This window comes from Bactrocera oleae, chromosome 3 (assembly GCF_042242935.1).
Source record: "Bactrocera oleae isolate idBacOlea1 chromosome 3, idBacOlea1, whole genome shotgun sequence".
Lineage (NCBI taxonomy): Eukaryota > Metazoa > Arthropoda > Insecta > Diptera > Tephritidae > Bactrocera > Bactrocera oleae.
Window position 1 is genome coordinate 676,984 of NC_091537.1, and position 25,081 is coordinate 702,064.

General features: G+C 35.0%; 1 protein-coding gene and 2 long non-coding RNA genes across 5 annotated transcripts in view; 2 read left to right on the plus strand and 1 right to left on the minus strand.

Annotated features, from left to right (window-relative positions):
* Positions 1-7,457: 7,457 nt before the first annotated feature.
* Positions 7,458-25,081, minus strand: part of LOC106614963 (uncharacterized) — a 136,584-nt gene continuing 118,960 nt past the window's right edge. For both annotated transcript variants that reach the window (XR_011395481.1, XR_011395480.1), the window contains 2 exons: positions 7,945-8,204; positions 7,458-7,873 (listed from right to left, as the gene is read on the minus strand). This is a non-coding gene — a long non-coding RNA (uncharacterized lncRNA). The remainder of the gene's footprint in view (positions 7,874-7,944; positions 8,205-25,081) is intronic.
* On the plus strand, positions 14,017-18,026 carry LOC118682175 (uncharacterized). Its single transcript, XR_004977873.2, has 3 exons — positions 14,017-14,672; positions 14,742-14,834; positions 17,455-18,026. It is a non-coding gene; the product is annotated as an uncharacterized lncRNA (long non-coding RNA).
* The window catches only part of nub (nubbin), a 38,391-nt gene continuing 31,463 nt past the window's right edge, over positions 18,154-25,081 (plus strand). The window contains exons 1-3 of one of the 2 annotated variants that reach the window (XM_070106941.1): positions 18,154-18,829; positions 23,528-23,682; positions 23,790-24,781. In XM_070106941.1, the coding sequence (XP_069963042.1) occupies positions 23,872-24,781 (910 nt within the window). In that variant the 5' untranslated portion in view covers positions 18,154-18,829; positions 23,528-23,682; positions 23,790-23,871. The remainder of the gene's footprint in view (positions 18,830-23,527; positions 23,683-23,789; positions 24,782-25,081) is intronic. The other variant, XM_036369510.2, reaches the window with a different exon arrangement.

The following is a 25,081-nucleotide window of genomic DNA, read 5'->3' on the forward strand; positions in this document are numbered from 1 at the left end:
CTCTTTTGTTGGAACTGTCGATATCGGACCACTATAATATATAGCTGCCATACAAACTGAACGATCGGAATCAAATGCTAGTATGAAAAACTCTTTCATTTGACGAGGTGTCTTCACAATATTAGGCACGAGTTATTGTTTAAAGTAACAATGTATTTTCCGAAGAAATTGTTCAGATCAGATCACTATATCATATAGCTGCCATACTAATTGAACGATCAGAAACAAGTTCTTGTGAGAAACTTTTGTGTTTATGAAGAATATTATAACTTCGGTGCAACCGGAGTTAACGTTTTTTCTTGTTTTTTTTTTTTAATTTAATTTTAAAATATTTGTGCGTCTTCATCATGTCATAGCATATATTTATACTATAAATACCTTGTTTAAGGTGAGCAATCGGACATGAAAAGCTATTTCGACGAAGTTTGGAATTGAAAAAGTGGTTTTAATAAGTAGTTTTAAGTGGAAAAATCCGTCCGCAATCAGTGGTAGTTCGACTTTCAGATCATTATTCGCGGGGAAAAGGTTTGTAAAGGATGATTGATGGAGATCCAGGTCCCGTGCCCGAAATGTGTTGCTTATGGTGTGAAAGAAGAGTAGGGGTTGTGGCCCAAGATCTTCTTTTTGTTATCGAACATGAAAAACAGTCTGTGGTCAACGAGCTAAGCTGTGCTATACATACATATGTATATGTATGTTTTCCAAAAGTGCTAACGATACTTGTAATATTCATTTCGAATTACGAAGATGCATTCAGTACCAACTGCTATACACAGAAGGCCTCCACTCCAAATGCATGCAAATGCACACGTAACGAGTATATACATGCACCCATACATATGCATATATACTTTTTGTTTTGGATTTGCTCTGCTCATTTGAATCAAATCATTTCAACAAATATTGATATAGGTACATATATGTATATACATAGATTGTGTGCATATATACGTATGTTACAGTTGTTATGTATGGAGTGGGGCTCTAGATCTTGAATCGCAGAGCAGTTGAAATCAGCGCAAATAAATTCGTGTTTTTTGAGAGGCTTTATATGTAAATGTAAATTCTCACAAACAACATTATGTGCGGTAATAAAATAAAATTTATAGCCTCTACTGTTGACATTCATTTTATGAGTGTACGCACACATAAACACATAAACACACACTGGCGAGCACTTGTGCTGGCGGATTGAAGCCTCTGCATGTATGTGGGTCGTCTGCGTGTGTGAGTATGGCCTACTGCACGGTTGATTGAAAAAAAAAAAACGGCATCAAAATTATCGTTAGCATCCTTTTAGTCCAAATGGATTTTTGGCAAAATGGCTGCCTATTTGCAATTCTGCTGATTTTGCTAAACTGAACGGAACTCATAAATACTATAAATCGCCGCAATGCACGACAAAAACGATACATGTGTTTGTATGTGTGTGTGGTATTCGCGGCAATTGGCAATAAATGAAGAAGCAATCCTAAAAAACAGCCTGGCGAAAGGACAACACAGTACAACAGCTACAACAATGCCGGAATGATTGCTATTGGCTATAACCGGTAAAAAACAAACAAACAAACAAACACAAAAACACAAGCATTTTGCAATTTCCATAATATTAGCATTTCAATTTATCTCTCCTCGATGGCAACGTCAATTGCTTTCTGTTACATACATACACATGTACATATATATGTAAATTCGGCTTCAATTGATTTGATAATATACGAAACTATTATTAATTCTATTTTTAAATTGCACAAACACATTTAAGGAGAAAATTTGATCTGAGATGGGACAATTATGAAAGTAGAATCTTGTGTGAGTACAAACATTTATATTTTTTTTACCCTTCAGGAATCAGAGATTTTCGATAGTTCCGCAATCTCGTTGCTTTTCTAAGGGTTTTCAATTTCGTGCGCTTTTCCTCGATTATTTTCTATAAAAGTTCCGAGTGCAGTTCTGCTCCCAGCTGGACGCTTTCCTAACCAAAGCAGTGGTACACCAGAATTGCTCATTTTCATGTGTATAATTCTGGTTGTGGAGGAGGGGTCGTTTTTTACCAGCAAATGGCAATAATAATAAAAGTAACGATACCAGCAATAAAGATGATTTGAGTGTCTGATGTTTTGCGTATCTCTGGGTTGTTGCGCCGCTTCTCATATGTAACCACCCTGAATAAAGACAACACCACCCTATATTTTACATATACATATTACATATATGTACATACGTAAGTAGCGTAGCCGTATCCATATACTTGTGTGCAATATATATATACATATGTATATACATAGGTTTGTGACTTGGCAGGCCTGTAGTTATGCATAAAAGCAAGAAAGCTTGTCGAAACTCGTCAGATTTACGTAGGCAAGAATATAATCGAAGAGAGTAGCACCTTTCAGTAGAGGCTAATGGTAAGTAAGTGTGAAAGGACCATGGTCAGACATATATGTATGTATATACATAACTATGTATGTATGCAGATAAAGACATAAAATGTGAAATGAATATTTGCAAGCGTGTAACCGTAATAAAATGAAATATATCTTTGAGTCATCTCAGCTTCCACGCGCTTGGTTTGAGTGAATTAGATTAAAATTGTTTCATTCCAATATAAAAACGAATCATATTGTAAACAAGAAAAGTGCTTTGACTGAGTTCCTCCTTTAATTTACTTAAGCTACATATACATACATACACTTTATGACTATGGACGATATTAAAATTTTGAAGGAATTGAGAGACGCTTTGAAAGGATTTTTTTTTATTTCTATCGGCGCGTGAATACCGTTCGATCGAACTAAGCCTGTTATGCCATCCCAGAGCTAGAAATATAGTAGTAGTTAGCTATAAAGCCGGTTTGGGCGTAATAACTAAGTATGCAGTATATCGCTAAAAGGTGGTAATGATCGTCACTTACGCTGCTCTCCAATGCACCTAATTCATATTTGAATACTCAGCCTTTAGTCGATTTACCGATTGTCAAAAGCATTTGTCACAAGCATACCCATATGCGACTATCAACAATGTATGTACGATGTTGGCTGAATGCAAATCACACTTACTTGTATTGTGTGTGGGTAATGCCAGAGTTGCGACTAAATATTTGCCATATTTACAATTGCTGTAATTTCCCACTGGGACATTAGCTGGAGCTCGGCAGGCATGAGCTTGCATAATAAATTCAAAGCTAAGCCACTTATCTCGCACCGCTTTTCGCCTGTTCGGCTAGTTTCCCTCACAGGGTGTCATGATGGATGATGGAGCAATTGTCGAGGACCGCATAGCGTGTTGGCCTGGCCACCCGCCCATTTCTCCTCAAAGCAATATCATTTTTCATCGCTTTTACACAGACGCAGACAATCGTCCACAGTGGACACCGAAAATGGCAGAAACACAATGAATCTGCATGGATTCAAGTTTATTTACATATAGACGCATTCTTATACATGTACATATTATATGTGTGTAACGGTACAGTAAATGTGTTGCTGTGTTCTTGTTCACGCTTGGGACATATTTTGCACAGTTTGTCTCACATTCGATCCCATTCAAAAATATAATTTGAATTACGCATACACTCTGTAGTTGGACGGAAAAGTGGTCGACAAGTGGCTAGTGTCATCAACATAACATACTTCATCTTCGCTTTATGGAAATCGGAGTGACAAACACTTTGCCAGTGATGTTAAACGGTCAAAAGGTGTGTAATTCGTTGATTTCCTCGATGATTGATGGCCACATTTATTGGGGATTGTGTGTAGATGAATAGGTGAATGCGTGCTACATACAAGTATGTACGTAAGTACAGATATGTGATTATTATATTATACAATTCAGTCATTCAATCCTGGCTCAAAAGAATGATGAAAATCGGCTTTTCTGCTTTCGAAGCGTTTGGACCGAGCTCTGTGTACGGTACTTTTCTGATTGAACCACAATAATATTTTTCCCATAACAAATGAACTGAAATTTGCAATTAGTCGACACGGTTTTAAATTATAGGGAATGTAGGCGTATTAGAGAGCAGTGATGTACATAACTCATACGATATGGCATATCCTTAGATAAACATACATACGTATCTGCATATGTAGGGGTGTGCAACTGCGCGATTGTGGATAACTGAAAACATACAAATACAGTATTACATACAAAATAAGTGTACATTATTCCGCTTAATTGAACCCGGCTATTAAATAAAAATTATTAAATTAAATATATAAGCGTATTGTTTAGTTTTTGTTAATTATATTTTGTCCGTATAAACTAAAAAATATTATTTAAATATCATTACTAAAAACTAAATAAATACTTAAATTTTTTTAATTGATTTGGTTGTCGAATTAAGCGGGATCCCTGTAGTTGAACGAATTGTTCAATTAAACGAGTATCGGTTATTTGAACCAAAAATTGTGTAATTTAAAAAGTGAAATTATCCGGGAGATACTATATTTTATTTCAATTTAAGCTGAACTAATTACCTTTTAAAATGGAATAAATAAAAAAATTTAAAGAATTGCGAGCTTTCGGCAGAGATGTTCATATGTGAGGGGCTTTTAATAAAATGCGCACATTTAAAATCAAACAATCAAAGTCAATCAAAACTCAAATTAGTTCTGGCATTTTGACTTTTTCTAATCAACGTTTTCCAGTTGCCTCATTTGGCCCAAACAGAAAGAACGTGGACGTATTGCTTGCGAATGCCAGCGATATACGAGTATATGCGTATATCCTACTGTATACTTCAATATGTACATACAAGTACATGTTACACAACTGTAATTTCAATGAAAATTGGACATTGCCAAAAGCCAAAGGTGTGTTCTGTCAAAGATAACACGAACACAGGCACGCGCCAATTACACACACATATAATACCGACGTAGCCTCCACCATTGCGAAATTTTGAGAAAATGTACCTAATCTCCTTCACCCCTGTCCAATTACTAGCGGCGGCAGGGCGGCAGGGCGGCCACAGCAGCCGTGTGTCCACCCTTACAATTTTACAACGCATTTTTATATTTCGTCTGAAGCTTTCTGTGAACACACTAAACACACTTCCCCACATGCAAGCACATATATGTATATATATGTGTGTGTGTACAAGCACGAGTGACCATCTATACGATACTCAGTTCTTTGCAGATGCTTGTCGCCTCTGATGTCCACTGACGCAGCAACAACAGCCCACAGCTCGGCCATTTTATTTTAAGGCTGAGTTTAAAATTACACTCACACGCGCACATACACATACTAATACATATTCTTCTATGCCACATCTATTTTATGTGGGCGAATTTTTAGATACCAACGTACATATGTATGTACATACACACATGCATAAGTTTCTAGTAATGTTCATATGTGAAAATGTAAAAAAGTTCTACGTGAGTCTTAAGAAGTGAGTTCAGAGTGAGCGAATGCGTGGAAGTAAAGTAAAAAGTAATGAGCAGACGTCCCCAGTCCCTAAAACGGTGGAAAGAAATAACTTTCAATCTCGTTTGGAATTCTGTTGATTCTTATAGTTCACGTCTCATTCCACTTTGTTCAGCTTACTTCGCTTTTTATCGCAATTGAATTGGAAATAAAAGATTTGAAGTTGATTTTTATTTCAGTAAATTGCTACATGTCAAATGTATGTATATGTATACATATGTATATGTAATATATAAAAAGTATGTAAACTTTTACATAAATATGTGTCGACATAAATATGTATGTACATATGTATTCAGCATGCATGTATAAAAAGTTGTGTGCAATGAAATTTAAAACAATTTGAAAAATGCACCGAGTTTGATGAGAAGTTTCTTTGTACAACCAAACGATTTTCTTCCCTTCGAAGTAAGTATCAATCTTAATGTTTACTAAAGTGCGAAGCTTGTCTCAAGCCGCTTCCAAACTGCTGATGGATTTTATAAAAAATAACACTATTTAAGTATGTTGTGTGGGGATTCGAAAAACTATAATACGTATTTAATGTTTTTGATAGGAGCTCTGATCTCTTCTCAAAAATTTACGTGTGGAAAAAAACAAAGTTTAATTCGGTTGAATACGCTACAAGAGAGTGTGTGAGTACCACTTTAAAGTGGTCAAAGCTATTTCTATTTTTTTTTTCTATTTGATCTTGCCATGGTTTGTTTCGTCGGCGAATCAAGTCGTGTATACAGTCTAAAATCTTTGAATTGATCTTTCGGACATCTATTGAGTCCTCATTCAAATCATCAATTTGAACAGGGTGCCAATAACTCATTTCAATTTTCTTTAACGTGTTCCTTATCACATATTTTCTTAATAGGATAATTCGTACACTCGAAACGCTGAGAAATAACGAATGCAAAGTGGGTATGTATGTACATAGGTACATACTATGTGTGCGTGCACATATGTATGCATGTATATTGAAAATAATTTGCGAGGTGGCTGAGACACAATTTTTCTTTTCCAAGCCATTTCATATTCAAGACAAAACTCAACAGCTTTTCTCTGAAAGATTTCGGAATAACCGCAGTCGTAGTTACTCGTATAATGGCGATTTGGTTGCCACATTTTTTCATGGGACACTTGTGTACAGTAGTATCGGAGTAACCCCCGAATGACAAAAAGTTTTCCACTTGCCCATTCTCTTCTTTGTATATTGTATTTTTCTTGTTTTCTAATGTCCTGTGGGGATAAAACGGTGTACCAATAGCTAACGGATGATAAGCACGTGTGTGCATGGGTGTGATGGCTCATGTGCCAAATTGCTATGCGCTTGTGAACGCATCAGTTGGTCGAGGCGACCGCGTTCCAAATAATGAATTATTCTTCAAATACAAATATAAATGGTTAGTAAGGCTTTTTTAATGCTGTGTCTGGTATTGAAAATGCATCAAAATGCCATTTAGCATGTTCTCGAAAGGTATGCTATACATCTCTAGTGTGTGCATACTACATGTGTACATATGTACGTTTATGAAAGTGTAATACATGTGATACAAGTGTTATGTACATACGCGAGAAAGTTGCTAAGTTTTCTCATGGATAGATTTTGTAAAATATCTGTACTAAAATTGTAATGTTGCTAAACTGGTGTTCGGGGAGCTTTTGATTTATGTTGAATTTGTTTGGATATTTTGCTTTGGGCCATTATAAATAGAATATGCGAAATTCTATGCCTTTGATCTCTTATCGAAATTGTTATGAGGTTCCAGTTTTCAATTATTTTCCCTGTGGTAAAAAGTGAAGCAATAGAATCTGACTACATTTGTAATATTTAGGAATCGCCGCTTCACTCACTTCGTGTTTTTTTGTAAACGAAATATTCAATGACTTACCTCTAATTGCATTTTTATGGTCATTTGTGGGAAAAGTATTACAACTTCGATGTCCTTTTAAAGGATTACCGTTGTGAGTTATGAGCAGTTATAATGGACTAACGCCTAACGGTTTTAACAGAAGGAATAATGTTAGCCTGGAAATAAATCTCAAACAACGTTTACTTTTTAAGCTAATTTGATTTAATGGGCTTTACAGGGCAATCGAATTTATTTAGCTTCGTTTCGTTTCATCTTACTTGCGACGTTTATAGCTTTTTTGATTCAGCCAGTGACAAAAATTGCCGCTTTAATGGTGATTTATGAATGGATTGAGAAAATATTGAATTGCGTCGAGCTAAAAAAAAATATATACAACGTACGTACGTACGCATATACATATATGTATTTAGATAGATAGATATGTATTTATATGTAAGTGTATACGAGTGTACACTTATATTTATGGGCGGCAGTTATTCCTCATCTTGTGGCAATTTAGATCCACAAATGCGAAATGATTGTGATGCAGTGAATTATCCGGCAATGTAGGCTCTGAGGCTGCTATATGTATTCGTGGTCTGGAATATAAATATGAAATTACAGTAAGATTTCTGCTGCAAAATTAAAATAGCCGAGAATAGGTACTCACCTGTATACCATAGCTCTACACTGTAAAGTTTTTTTGTCTCGGTTCTTTCATGTAAATTTGGATTATCAATCCATAAGTGTTATCAATAATAATTTGTTGTTTGTGTTTTTCATTTTGAGCGACAATAACTGCCAAGGTTTATGTAGCTATTAATCGGGGACCACTGTATCACAGAGCGTAGTACCAGTGTGCGCCAATATTGTACTGTACCTATTGCTTAGAATGTGCTCCGTAGTTCGTCCTTAGTTTAGTGTTTCGCTCTAAAATAAGGTGAAGAAAAAAGTTTTTCAATTACTAAAAACGTTATTGACCTTAGTTTGCACACCTCTCACGTTCTCCAGCATAGGGTGTCAAATACATACACCCTCTACAATGACAGTCAGACGCCGAGTCGAGTACTGTTAGTTGCGCATATCATTGGAGAGAACATATTTTTCTTCCAGATGATGAATTTCGAGCTACAACTACTTACATACAATCATACAATACATACGTACAACTTTCCAAATTCAATTCTGACACAACGACATACATGTTAATCTCCATATTTGTTTGTACACATTATGCAATGCAAAAAAAAAGGAATTCTGTTCCGAAATTTTTATGTATCCATTAGTTCACATTCGCAAGTTGTGTCAAAATGAAAAATCAGCTTTCCGAAGCATTGTTTGGCATAACAATGAGCTGTCCACACATGCACACTGCAACTTGCACATACATACATACATCAACAGTTGCTTACAGTTGTATGTGCACAAAAGGATAAATAATAAATTTGCTCTAGCCCTGCTCCATATTTTTTGTTGAAATGCATACATACATATACATATGTACATGGCTAGCGAAAAAATGCGAAAAACACAAATTAAGCATTTTGCATTATTCATTTGAAGTTATTATTTGAAAGAGAATATCAATAATATATTATTTAGTGAAGCTCTTTTCCAAACTAATATCTATTAAATAGCACATGGTATACGTTTTTAACCACTAATCTTAAGAGCAAGTTGCGAATAATTTACGATTTGATATCAATTTAATTGATTTAGATCTAATAACTTGTCGCTTAACGAATTTACAATGTTATTATGATAAGTTTGTCACAAATAACCGTGTATTTTAATCAGATATTTATAAGCAATTAACTAAATTATCCTTGTTTTTGTATCGTAAATGAGCGTGAACCTTGTAACCGCATAAAACGATCCACATTCAAAAACCAGCCGATAGTTACCCAGCATAGGGTATCTAGCTGATGAAGAAAACTTGCTGGTTACATTCGAACTGGTTTGAAACCTTAATTACTTAACAAACAAGTAAGCTATTGTTTAGACTTCAATTTGGTTATATTTATTAAACCAGAATGACTCTAGTATACTTCTAACCGAAAGTTAATAAGTGAAATCTCGCAGGACTTCAACAGCAGAAGCGATTACTTTCTTGTATGAATAAAAAAGAGGCTGACTGACTAGTTGAGCTTGTGGTCATTGATACTATAGTTGTGGAAACTGCTCATAACTGATTTGATTTAACTTCAGGGTATATAAATATAGGAGTTTTTATCGAAACACGTTTACGAGAATATTTACTTATTAAGTTCTTTTCATTTAAAATACAAGTTTGATGATTTTTCCAAGAAAGCACAATTTTTGCAAATAGAGTGAGGAAAAGCCAAAGAACATTAAGCGTAAATTGAAACTGCATTCGTTAACTCTTTCTCGTTCACGCATACTTTTTAATATTAATTGTGTAATAATTAAATTTTAATTGATCATAACCTTTTAAACTCTAGCTGTCATTTACTGCCAGTCATTGTAACTAGTCATTGCGGACAAATTTCAAAATACATATTATGGTTGAGGAAGTTTTTGAATATAAGAAGAATCTCTAAATTAAATTTTGAGCGTCCTCCCACAAACAATATTTTTATTTATTTTAATTTTATTTCTCACTGTTTTGAATTTATCGAAAAAACTGCTGATATTTTCTTAAAATTACATATCTCTATAATGGCAATTTGGAGGTTAACCGCATGCACATTCCATTATATATGTATATATATTCACATAAGCACATCAATATATAGATGTCCACCCTCAAAAATTCGGACGTTCGCACTTTTCCCCCTTAATTTGAAGAAGTTTTGTTGTGTTTTCATTTTGCAGTCGACCGCATGAAGCTTAACATCTCCTGTTTGTATGAAAACATGAGATAGGAAACCTTTTGACATGCGGATTCTATAGAAGCATTTATACAGAAGGCAAAATTGGAATTCACAAAATTGTGAACAACTTTATAAATATGTTTATTTTTTGCTTTGTTGGTGAATTTTTACAGTTAAAATATCACAAATAATAAAGCACCCTCTGCCTTACGCCCACGGCTTGCTGAGAAGCTTTTGTGTGCAAAAAATTGCGAATTCGATTACAATATGAATTTTTCAATTCCGGGGGTTGGGGTGAAAATGTGTTCTGCGGATGTTTTTTTCCATGTTCTTTTAAATGAATAAGCAATCATAACAAATGAATGATTTCATAATTTACTACAGGAGTATTATACGATTCACCACCTATGTTTATTTTATATTTGTCTGACATGTATACATACACATAAGTCAAATTTTAGTTTTACTATTCTTCGTTTATTAATCACTTCGAATTACATTGCTAAGCAACTGCGTTTTCAACACTATCCTGGTATATCCATTTCATTTTGCTTTGTCACAATACTTCAAATGCACAGAACTGTAATCCAAGAAAAGTGCCTTTTAGAAATAAAACCTTAAAAGGAAAATTTGGGAAAATTTCTGGGACGACACGACCTAGCAATAGCACGGACGCTGCTGAATGGAGTGCGACAGCGAACGAACTCTCTGGTATTTATAGCTCCATTCAAATGAAATGTCCGACTAATCTGTTATATGTATGCATTTGTGGGTGTTTTCGTGCTTTCCAGCCATTTTCCAATTTTAAAATTTGAATATGCGCAGCATCTGCAATCAGCAAGTTGTTAGGGTGGTGGAATGCATATAGAGAATCCTGGAGTTGATGACAAGCAAGGGTTACTACTGCGCTTTATTCCACCCCCTTTTATTGTATATTGATCAAACGTTGATGGTAGTTCTTCAACCCTTTGAGATTTTGTGTTTGCCAAAAAACGTTTTAGAACTCAGTCCAGAGTTCTAAAAATTGTATTACTTTTAACAGCATTATTGGAAAGTTCAACAGGGAAATCTCCAATCATAGGGTGAATGTGACCGATTGACATCACACAGTAATCTCCATTTAATATCCGGTTAGTGAAAAGAAACACAAAGGAAAGGTGCTGGAGAGTTCTTACCTACCAGATGTATATGCATTGCTTATGTAGGAGTCTTTTTCTGCTGATTCATACCATTTTAAAAAAACATATTAAAACTTTCCAAAATCCATAAGCATAGCATAGAGCATAAAATCATAAAGTATCTACATTTTTACGCAAGTTATGGCTCACCCGGATAAATAGGAGAACAGACAGATCCAGCATTTAGTGGGCAACTCGAGATTCTTTCACTTTGAACTCCGTCATAGTTCCAGCAGGGGTTTTTGATATGCCATTAGTTACTGGTATTTGTGATGTATCAATGACGTTATGAATTGAGCATCATGATCAACTATTTCGTTTGGGGATGAGCAATTATGGTCATTGCTGCTATACGTACATGCATATCTATGTGTTGTAGCGTACTTGAAAATAATGTCGAAGGCTTGTTGTTGCCGCCGTCGCCACTCTCCACAACGAGTTAAAATGCAATTCAAATTGAATGCATTTGAGTTATAATTCGGAATTTTTTAAAAACTGCCATCGATAATTGCATTGCATGCATAAATGGCTCACTGTATGTCGTTGTGTGTTTGGCATGAATATGTATGTGTGTATGTGTACCTATGCACATACGGCACTTGTTTGCCTCACTACTGAATGCCACTGCTCATTTCGAATTGTACAAAGAATGCCGTTGCGAATTCTTATGCAAATTTCAGGTGATTGTTCGCTTTGTCGCACGTCACGCTAAAGTCAACAAGTTGAATTCGCCAAGCTAACTGCAAGTTGCTACAATATGTATCCATGTATATATTATGTATTTGTGTGTAGCATGATCATGAAAATTTCAATTAATTTGCATTGAATGATCGTTTGTCTGACATTTGCATACTCTCATATCAAAGATAAATCACAAGAGAATATAAATACACAAGTACATAAAGAAGCTCATATGCCACACATATACTTAACACGATATTTAACGATATTAGAAAGTTTTGGGAAGTGGAAATTTTTTGGGTTGGAGAATTGTTTGGATGTGTTCGAACACTGTCCGTGTGAGTGATATAGCGTACTTTTGGTCAACATGGTGGCTGCCATCAAAACTAATTAGAACAACAAATAATGGAAGCATTCGTTACATAACACATCCTATCGATCCTGGTACTATACGTATATCATATGAACAGTGAGTAGATCGATTGAGAAGATTTGCATTTAAATTAATTTTCTAAATGATCTTCCCTTTTGTAGCGACACATTTACAAAAAAGTTGGAGTACAGGATCTACTGTACAGATAGACGCACGCGTGCATTGATGGCCGCGATGTTATGAAGCACATAACGCTTGCCAATACATTCGCACCATATTCCACGCACAAAATATTATATGTGTGCATGTGTGCGTATTTGTATTTATATAAATATAAATGAAACAATCGGTCAGTTGATTGCAAGTGCCAGTGCAGGAAGCGACTTAAATTCCTTGCAGATCATAGTTAAATGCTCACGAACTATGTGGCTGTGCGTGAGAATTCTTTCATCGGCTGACCGTGTAGACACACTGTAAATAAATTAGCAATAATTTACAAATTAAACATGAGAATCGTCTTCGAGACTCCGAGTCTTCGAACATCACATAAGCGGTTCAATGCATTTAATCACACATTTATACTCGTACACAAACACAATCACAAACATATGTACATTGATTAAATGCGCATAGATGCGTATATACAAGTATGTATGAATATATTGGCATTAGTATGCGTGTATGCATGTGTGTGTCATGCAAAAACTGTTAACAAGATGATGCGAGCATATTTACTCGCTTATACAAGCAGCGAACATGCATTGCTTCGGAATGATTTCCAAGAAGCCCACAATCGCAACTTGGCAATTTGCAGGTTAGCTGCCTAGTGAGTGGAGTGATGTTAATAAGGCGTCTCATAAATTACCGCCATTTACACGAGATCACAGTTGAGACGCCGTAACAAACTAACCGCGGCAACGGCACTCGGCCAGAGCAAAATATAATATTATATTAATGCACACACACTTACAAATTAGTGCTTAAGCACATTGGCGACATTGTGTGCACCAGTATGTGCAACATGCAGTTGCAGGCAGTCTAAGTCGATGAGTTCGTGCAACAAGCCCAGAAAATGCTAAGGCATTTGGCGTCATCCTGTTGCAGTGCAAGCTCCTTATTGCAATCGCGAGCGTTTTTGCTATTTAATTCTGCAGAAGAATGTTTCCGCGTTGATGCGCGCTTTCAAATTTACATTGCACTTTACATAAACACATAACATATGTACATACACATGTATGTAGGTATACGGGTTTGCTCACGCGCATTAATAAACTTTTGCTGAATAATTGTTTATCATGGTTGCAAAGCTTTACTTTATCAGGCATAACCTGGAACACGCGGATTCTCGGATTTCAAATCGCTAGCTCTGCAAGAGGCAAATCGATAACTGTAAAAAAAATAATTGAACCCTTTGGAGTACTAGATTACTTTAGGCAACAACAGCAGCTACATCTAACGCGAAATGTTTCTGCTGGAAGTACTCGATTTCTGGAAAAATGGAAAAATGTACGTCAGTATGTAGAAATATTGCCGTAGAAAATGTACTAAAGAGACATTGAATGTTGTTGTGATATGAAAAGGGGTGAAAAATGATTAAAATAATGGCAGCAAAGGGTTGTTTCCTATTTGAATGGAGGAGGGAAGTACACTACGTACCTCATTGCTGCACTGAATTTCTCGTTGCAAGGTTGTGCTGGAACTTTTAACACAAATTACAACGTTTGACGTATTAGAAATATACTAAAGATTTGAAGTTAATAAGAAAATTAGAATATATATATAAGATGTATAGTCATATAAAGGATCTGAGAAGTGGTGTGATGCGAAAATAACGGCATTACACAATTACACCTACGGTGGTATAACTTTTATAGATGCATGTGAAACAAGAAATAAGAAAACAGCGAACACGAAAATTCATTCCCAATCAAAGAAAGCGGCTGGTGTCAACAGACAGGAACTGCATAAATCTATTTTTACTACATTTAATAACTGTATAATACATTTCTTTGCTTCGTTCCAGGTATGTGTGCTCTGGAATCCTCCGTTGTGGAAAAGAAGTAAGAAAGTGTGGATCATAAACAAATGAGCTGTAAGAATTTGGAATTAATAAATATCCTTTGAATAATGATTAGATAGTATGATACCAAAGTGAAGATATATTTTAAGAATTGTCAGTTATTTTGCATGGTATGTAGTGACATCAGACGAGTATGAAGGATTAATCTAAAAAGACCTCAGCTATCGATAACATCGATGAGAGCTAATACTAAAGTTTTTCCACTCCCGAATACTACTCTGTAGAGAGGTCATATCGCCGTCAAAAACACTTGTAAAATATATACACATACATTGTGGAAAACCGACTAATCATTTCTGCATTCTCATACTCTTATTGTAGAGAATATACTTGCGCAAACTTGTTCATTGACTGCCATGATTTCTTTATTGATCTAACGAAAACCATCCAGATGTGATGAAACTTTGTAAACCGGTGAGAGCATGTGGTTATGTTGTTTTTTGTAATTAGATCCTTTGTAAAGATAAATTGTTTTCACTTTGTACGCACATAGATTCATACAAACATACATATATATAGTTAACCAACATATGCATTTAAACTCATCGAGGCCTAACTGTTGTGAGCATCATTATCGGTGCCATCACAATAATTGTAATTATTTTTACTTGTATCACCATAACTTAAAGCTAATCAACATACCCGTATACTACGCACATTGCAAGCTAACTTGCCAACATACATACATACCATACATTCTCGTGTATGCGTGCGAACTCTAAATAAGGCCTTTGCAACTTCTTTGTGTTGACTTTTTAGCAAAATGTGCGTAACCATTTAATAAGAGGCAGTTTCACAAGCAGCTGTGTGCATCCATGACTATACCATGCTTCTTATAATAAGAAATTAATAATACTTCCACAAGCACATAAATGCGTTTTGAAATTAGTTCTTGAAAAAAAATGCGAATTCAAATTCAAACACAATCAAATTTTAATAAAAGCAGAGAATTTCTCACATATTTGTTGCTGACCATGCGTCCGAAGCTCTCGGCGGCATTCTAATACATTTTGGTTCTATCAAATGTTAAAAATAGTGTATTTCAAATACTGTTGGTAATAATGATCTACTTTATCTTCAACTGGGTACCAGTTAAAACAAAAAATTACTTAAAAAATCGATTAGTCGTTCAGCAACTTGTTTCGGAGAATAAAATATATAATCTTGAATAAAAGCTGCAAAAAAGGGCAAAACCTGGTCACTTTGTTTCATCCATGCCTACGCATCAATATTCATATGTGTATGTATGTAAAAGTGTGCGCATGCACGTAACATCAATGCAAGACGCAGAAACTATTGAATTGTAGAATCATTTGGCAATTCATCGCCAATGCATTTTTGCGGCGCCTGCGATCTCCCTGCGATCACCGAAAGCTGCGGCTATGAATGGAATTTCCTTGCATTCCTCCAGCCTACAAAGAATTTAAATAATCGATGCATTCAAATAAAGTCACATTGAGGCCACCGAAATGTGTTATTCCGAATGTGCACATCTGTATTTATGCGTACAGAGAGTAGGCATCGGATTTCTCAAGCAGACAGTTTGAAAGCTCGTGTATGCAGATGCCTGCAGAGGGGAATGCGAAACGAGCGCGGCCTGGAAGTATTTTGGCCATGGTAGAATGCGCATGTTGACAAGGCTTTATCCATTGTTGTGCTCGTAGTCAGTGGCGTAAGACTACATTGCATATATTTTTATATGTATTAGGGCTCTTAAAATTATTCGAATAACCTGAAAATCGATTGTTCGAATATCCGGTTTGTAACCGTTTGTATAAATATTAACCAAATAATACCATTAGAATAGTCGTTCTACTGCGACTGTTCGAATAGTTGCTCTGCTGCGAGTATTTGAATTAATGAAAATTGTTTGAAATCCAATCAGCGTTTGATTTGTGCACAAAATTTTATTATTGAATGTTTCACTTTTTTCAATAAAAATTAAAAAAATTAATGAACGCTTGCTATTCGACAACGAACGGTTAACGGGATATTCGAAAATGAGCCGAAAAAAGCCGAATATTATTATTCGAATAATGCCCTATCCGGTTAATCCGGTTATTCGACTAGTCGAATACCAAGAGCTCTAATTTATATATTAAGAAAAGAAAACAATCATTCATATCTGTGTGTACGAACATTTATACATACATTAATGTGGACATCCCTCACATATATTTATACATACGTCCATGTACTGTTAACGTCACCGTTTACAGCAACTGAAACGTAAAAATTGAAGCCACTTCGCTTACCGTGATTGCCTTTATCCCTTTGAGTAATAACTTATATTTATATCTATACATATGTATGTACATTAGGGTGTTTCATTTGCAATTTGTTTTTTATTTCTTCTCGAAAACATCAAAATTTTGTTTTCTGTGTTGAAAAAAAAATTCCCTGAAAGCTTGAGCCCTTTATTTTGACTTTAAGTTCTTTCTTTTTGAGTTTTCACAATTTTAACATATTTTTAAAAACAATTTAGTGAACGGCTGGTTTTATGGAAAAACTTCCAAATCAAAAGTTGTATGTAATGAAATTTCTGACAAAAAAATCTTGACGCTCATATCATAAAAGAGCTTTGCTTTAGAGATATAAGTGATTTATGTTTTTTTTTATTTAAATCTAAAACAATTAGATTTAAAATATTTAAATTTGAAATTCAACACCAATTATTGTATATAACGTTTTTTTATCGTCATGTTCGGCTAAACTCATTTTTATGTCTCGCTTAGTTGAGATAACCAGGTGAACACAAGTACTCCCACGATCACCAACATAATCTCCAAATGAAAGCATACAATTCGGCGCAAAGCACGCATTATATAAGTTTTACACATATAAACGACATATAAACGAAAAATCTCCTGCTTCAATTATTATATTTTGTTTCAGCTCTAGATATACTCTAATTTATTCATTGTATAATCTCAATACGACATGTATGTATGTATTGCGTTTATAAACAGAAGTGTGTGCTAAATTTTAAGCCTCTATTGGTGATCACATCAATTTACTCTTTTACTGATTTCAGCTCAACAGAGAAATGAGGAAATTGATCAAATAAATAAGAGAGCACCAGACCAGCTCAGCCACTCAAACCCCAATTGGATGCTGATAAGGAAACGTGATTTGTGCTTAATCGACTTTTTTCCGAGAAGCCATCTCAGTAGCTGAGAACGTCTAAAGTCTCCACCCACTGGATTGCTAACAAATAAACAAAAGGAGATTAATTGGATTAAAAACAGGGGCGTAACACTACAACATTTTTGTAGGGCTGAATAACCGTTCCAATAATAACATTTTGAGCAGAAAGAGCTTGATGAAGTTGAGTATACGTAAAACACAATTGAAGGCTTTAACGAAAGCACAATTGACTGGCGAATGCAAAATAATAAAGAGTTAAGCTAACAGTAAAGAGTTGGCGTCGCTGTGAGTGCCCAACGGTTTCTCAGAGCGCATAGATACTGCAAACATCTCCTAGTCGGTAGGTGCTATCTCGCGAATTATTGGCGTTGTGGAACCTATTGCATATATGCTTATTTATATTGTGTTTTTAAATAAATATGCTCGTATGTACACTTGTGCTTTTGTAGCAGTCGATAATTCTCCCAGACTTTTTAGCCGCCTGCTGTTTAGAGACAATTTTTTGAAGCGTTCGCTTTTCTTTCAATATATGGTAGTATTAGGCAATGGACTTAATACGTATGTTCGAATACCATATGTATATATTTGCCATTGCTTTGAGTTGGTATTTTCCTAATGATGGTAGAGAAGATCGGCAAGCCAACAAAACGGCGAGTACTCGATCGTATCCTCGACACAATTGGACATTTTCCAGCAGCGATGTGCAGTGAAGCTTCGATTCGAACGCAATTGGAAGGCGGTCGGAGTGTTCACTTCATTGTCCGATTGTCTGCCGGTGCGTTTGTTTGATCGGTGCACGGGAAGATCGCGTTTGTGCAAACAACTTAAATGATATTGTATATGTAGCGGCACTACCGTGTTCAAAAGTTAGCAAAAACTGGAGAGTTTACAAAGTCACTCGATATCTTTCATTGTGCTTCTTAGTTGGCAATTATTATTAGTTATTTTGATTTTTTTCGCGTTGTGTGTGCTCTTTACACTTCAGTAGTGAAATTACCCTGCGTCAGATTGTAGAAAACCATAAGCGTGGGATCAGCAATCCACGACGGCATTTCTAAAAAGTTACGGCAAAGAGTGTTTGAATAAGTGATCCGAATTTCTGTAGATGCATTTGACGAATTACGACGCTGGTGCTTCGAGAGAACTGCGCTAAAGTTAACCCTTAAAATCATATCAATCAAATAAATAATTTTGAATATAGACACGACTGGTTTTAATGCGTTTAAGATTCCTGATTAATGCAAAAGTAAAAAATAAAAAAGGTGTGAGTCTAATTTATCATAAAACATCAACACACGCAACTTGCTTAAATCTCTCACCATTCAGGAACACGGCTAAAGTTACATATACAAGAATATGGAAGTTGGAGAATTTGAGTTTCTTGAAGCAATTGTTTATCATAAGTTGCCAGGTTGACCATTTTCAAGTTATAGCTTGTGGGCGTAGGGGGCAGCCTCAGGTAGAGATGGCTCAAATTTTGGTAATTGTTGGAAAGCCAACTATTTTTCATGAATTCACTAATAGCCTTCCCAGTCACACTGTTCCTAGCAGACACTTTAGACGCACATATGTAAATGTGCAAGTGTGTATGTATGGTATGTATAGGCGATATGAGTTATTGAACGATATGATTGCGTTCTGATTTGCGAGGTAAGACACATGTACATATACACATACATACAAACACACATATATGTCACATATACAAACACACGTTTATGTAAATTATTGTTTAACTGGCAAGAAATGCGCTTAAAAATGTAGTTTAAATAAAAGATAAGCATTCAACCTGTGTTGTTTATATTTGACACGATCGAGATATAGACAAATGTATTTCTCGGATAAACAAACGCATATTCGATATCAATTTCAATTTCAATTTCAATATGTCGCTTATTTCCTTCACTTTGATAAAAGTATTTTATTATCATTTATTAACAAAACACTTGTGTGCATGCACTGCACATGCGTGTGTGTGTACATATGTGTTGGCAACTTACTTATGTATGTACATACCAATAAATCATCAATACATAGACGGGATGCATAATAAATAATTACTCACATGCACTTATGTATTCATGCACATGTAAAATGCATATATATAAATACAACTGTACATATGTAAATATGTCATACCTGTAATGCCATCAACGCACGTTTTATGTGTACAATCACCACACCGAGGAGCATTTCACCGTTTCACGGGTACAGCCCCGGTATGTCTTGCGCTCTTATCACTTTAATTGTTTATTTGGTTTTTATTTGCTCTCAAGTGTTTGCACTTTAGTTACAATATTTTTTGTAAGTATTTATCTTTGAGTTTTTAGTATGAATATCAAAGTGCGTTGCAACCCGAAGCATAACTCCATTTACAAACTTGTACTGAACCTGTAACAGTGTCATTAAAGCCTTCGACACTTGCATTCACACAGATTAAATGCATAGACAAGTTCATCATAATCTCAAGGCGTACGTATGTATGTGAAATTCATTATTAAATAAATTATGGAACAAAAAATGTATTTTTCATATTATTACGCTTTTGTTATAAGTTAATAATTATTTGTTGTAAGTTAATGCAGCCCAAAACGGCAAATAAGTGTCACAAGTAATTAGCTTTTCACAAACTCGTGATTAAAAGTTAGGCACACATCCTAAATGCTTGCCTTAAATGAGAGTAATACTAAAAAAACACAACGTTCTGACTTCATATTTATCACTGATCTCGAATAACTATGTACCATATGTCTATATGTTTGCTAACTTCATTGAATTTATGCAATTTATAAGTTGGAATAAAAATAAGAATTATTTTTTAAGTATTCTGCTTGAAATCGTTACTGAATGACTTTGGCGAAAGCCGATCACAGACACTACTTGTTGTGTTATTTTTTGTTTTCGAACTTCGAAATGGAAATGCAAATAAGTGCCGATATTTTTATCACAGTAGAGTTGAAAGTACTCACAAATAAATATAAATGTCTTCTATTGAGCTTACCAAGAACATCTTTTTATTCTCAAATGATAATTTATTGCCATTAAAGCTCGTAAGCAATTAGCGTGTGAATGTGTGTTGAATAAACGAATATGTTTGCATGTATTTAAGTATAGTATTAGGGTATTTACCTGTTTGAAAACAACAGGTTCCTTCAGAAAAGAAACTCTTCGATAACATAAGAATGGGTATTTGATAGATAAGACTTTTATGAATAAATTTACATAGTATTCGTCAGCGTAATTCATCATGCATACTTGTATGTATGTATGTTGGTATATTTTCGCAATACTCATTCGAGAACACATACCATAGACACATATGTATGTATGTACACATAGAAGCAAAGGTATAACAGAGTTTTAATTTTTTGTTTACGGATTTCGTTATCAATTTGCATGATACTTGGAAATTGTTTCCTTAATAAACACTAACTAAGTGTATGTGTATAAGTATATAAATGTATCTATGCAGGTATTTGTTGAAATTATCGATTCGGGTATTCAATAAAACTAATCAGAATAGAAAATTAATCAGAATAGAGCATTGGTAATAATTTATCGAATAGTGTAAAATATTTGTTTTGTATGAGCTTGAGTATGGAATAACTACATTCAAATATGACATAAGTCGAGATTAAAGAAAACTCATTTACACTGAATAGCAAGAGCCAGACTCTTAATCGGTTCACGGGGCGGTGAGCTCTCACGCGTTTCGACGGCTAAGAATAGGCTGGGTCGCACCTACTCAGCAGGTGTAAGGAGTACCTGTCGCCAATGCTTGCATATTCAATACACTTTTTTCCACAGTAAATCCATTGTTTAAACTTCAATAAATAAAACGGGAATGTAATCAGTTCCGTTCGATATTTATATGACTTCCATTGAAGTTCATATCTTTGCCCCTCTTATCGCTATGAATATTCTTGTTATAAGCTTTCTTGTGCTGAATAGGTAATATGTATGTATGTATGTGTATGTGTGTGTGTATATTTACTTGTATGTAAATAGCTATAACTATACGAGAATACAGCAATATATTTTGTATTTATATTTATTCCTTTACCACCGTATTATCATGTTATTTGCTTACTTACGTTGTTGTAATTATAAAAATAAAAGTAATATGATCACGTATGCCTAAATGGATATTATTGTTAAGATTGTTCGTCACTGTTGCATACAAATATACATACTTCACTTTCTAGCGGACTGTATTGTTTGCTTTCTGCTTAAATCATTTTTATTTACATACATACTTACACACATACCTGTATATGAGCACTATATGTATCAGCTATCAATATTTACATACAATGGTATAGTTTCAAGTGGTTCGAGTAAATGATTCCCAATTACCTCAGCTCATTGATATTGGTAACAAAAATGTTAGCAAATGTGAATTCAAACACATAAATATATTATATAATATATGTAAATGTAGGTGTATCCAATAAGTAAGAGACTGATGTTTCGGTAAGTAATTTTGATGTGTTGCCTTTCAAGTAATTAAGCCAGACTTTCAACCAACTCCAACTGCACGCTCAGTCTAATATACTCAAAATCATTCATTCGATACCATATACCATCTATCTGCCTTTTAATCAAATCCACACGAAATGGTGGTTCTAGAGCAAGGAACTCTCGATGTTATAAACATAAAGTATGAGGAGCGCTTAAGAAGTGTGAAATAAGAACTCTCCACCACATGTGTGTATATTATTCATCAATGTATTGAAAACTGTTAAAGAAGAAACTTGTGTCTAGTAATTGACGACACCGAAATAAGTCAAAAGTAAACGTTAATTTAACTTGACTACTGTGCAACATTCTTTATTGGTTCATCAGTAAAATGCGATAAACTTCAATGTACACAATCATAATTACGATGACTCTATATTTTCCGACCGTTAAGAATGCTCTGTGCGATGCCTTCGCCTGTACCGATGTTCTGTACTCATACATGCATGTGATTGAGTGTGTTTGTTTACTTTTTCTCTGCATTTTACAGTTTTATGATTATAATTTTGTTGTTGTGTCGTTATTTAGAGTTATGTTTCAGGTGTTGAAGTTATCTCAAAGTGTGTTTCCTTACTTTGGGACACGTTCAATGCCTTCTTAAATCCCGAACTAATTAAAATGACAAATCGTTCGATGAGAAATGGGTGCACAAATACAAGCGTAAATACTTAAATATATGCAACATAAGTATATACTTACATGTATATATATATGTACTTGTATATGTATATTGAAAGTACATGTGCGCTTAATGACTTCTTGTCAGTATTTGTCCGGGCGACGAACTACCTAAGTATTTGCTGGTAACTAAAAAATTAGCTGCCTATTCTGTCGGTGCGGCAATGAGTGGACATGTTTTGGTATTTAATTCAATCAGTCTTATATGGTCTTGTCATCTCCTAGAGGCACTAAGCTGGAAATACGATTTGAAAATTTAGAGGTGTCATGGAATTATGTCCGCAATAGAATATAGATGAACTATGAATTCCCAAAATTAGCTTAACACACATATGTACATATTGGTATGCATGTATATATGTATGTAAATAAAAACATGATTTAAAGGTATTTAAATATCATTACTAATTATGTACATGTAAGATTAGGTCTTATGTAGATCATTTACCTTTAACAGACAACACATACAGTCAACCTTTTGAGCGTGGTTAAAGAAAGAAAACAGCTTCAAAAGTGTTTGCAAAATCCGTGAAATTTGCGGTTTAAACATGTTTTGTTCACAGATAGGTTAGTCTCTAGACTGCTCTCAAGTATAAAGCCCAGAAGGTTCATGAACAGACATTTCAAGCTTACGTTTTTCCAATCCGTGAAATTTTAGGTTGATAGAATAGTGGAGGGTTCATTGTTCAAGTTATTATCCTCGAGCTTCCGTAATGATTTTTCCGTGAAATATCTTAATGAGCACAATATTTGTTTTTTTTTAGTCGAAGATGTGGTTGATGGTTATCCAGATAGATTCAGTACGGACGCTGTCTTAAAATAACTTTTATAAATGTAAGGTTGTCTACTTACAAGGAACACATCTAGTCGTTATGGAATTTTATTGTGCTAAATTTATGTTTGGGTTATTTCGTAAAAGGTACAAATTTGGATATTTTCATATTTATTGCAATAAAATTTCAAATGCATACATATATCTATAATATATAAGCTATAATCACTAATCTTACTTTTAAACCCTTCCAGACTTACGATGAATGTGAGCTAGGAGTGGTTGTTATAGGATCGGAGTTACTTATGTCAAATAATCGTGGAGTTAAGTTTCGGTATGCCATTGTTGCTAGCAAATTATCAATCGGGTATAGTTGTTGCTCAAGTGGCATACGGCATGTTACTGGATTACAATAACATTTACGTGATGAATAGAATAAATGCTGATGACAAGCACAACCGCAACTATCTCCTCCAATTACCGACACACGACTTGCTGGACGATGAGAAAATGTCATTAGCGGCTGTTGGTTCGAGAACACGGTCGGCCACAGAGACATTTTCATATCAGCAAAACGTTGACTTATACTGTCAAAAAGAGTCACAACAACAAATAATCGCTCAATGCAATTCCATGCCACCAAGTGGCAGTGGCCCGACACCTCTTCAGTATTTAAACAATATTTTCGGGTTAACAGCTCCTTCACAAACAGCGTTCACTTCGCCAAATCTCACCTCAGCGGATATTTTTAATTTGAGAAGTTTTCAGTATTCAAATGCGACAAGGCATTCCGAACCCAACTATTGCGACAATCAATCTCACGAAATATGTAGCAGTAATGTGCCTCAGAAGCAACCTCGCTTTTCGCTACTGTCAACAGGTATTGCAGCTGATCTGTCGAGCCAATTCAATCAAGCGCCAATAGGAATTACCACTACTGCGTCTGCGTTGAAACGTGAAGGTAATACGAATGATTCATCAATGAATAAGAGTCCGCAGCGAGTATCTTTATTGGCAGCGACGCTGAATGAAATAACATACGCTATACCGAAAGGGCCTGGAGCGACAGCAAACGCGATCACAACAGCCTCTGTTGCAGCGGAAGTCAAAGCCAGAGACGAAGTCGGCGGATCAGCGGTAGCTGAAAGTTCAGAAGTAGTAGCAGTTGAGGCGGCAACGACGAAACAGCCGTCAGCGATTTCCAGTCAAAATAACCCATCCATGCGCGGCATGCAACACATTAACGGTCAGTACACAATTTGCTACCTAAATTTATCTTAATTTTTTTTAAAATATGTATGCTTGCTAAAAGTCACAAGTACATATATACTTATGTATATCCAATATTTTTTCGCTAATATCGGAGTTTGCTGTTTAAAGGCTTTAATTTAAATGATCATATTAGAAAGTCATCTGTTGACTTAGCCATGTCTTTCTCTTTCGAGGATAAAAAACATGAACCGACCATGAATAACTATGCAAGTTTATGTACATATGTATTCCTGTAGCTATTTCCAAGAAGAGGGCAAGTTTCTTTTTGTAAAAT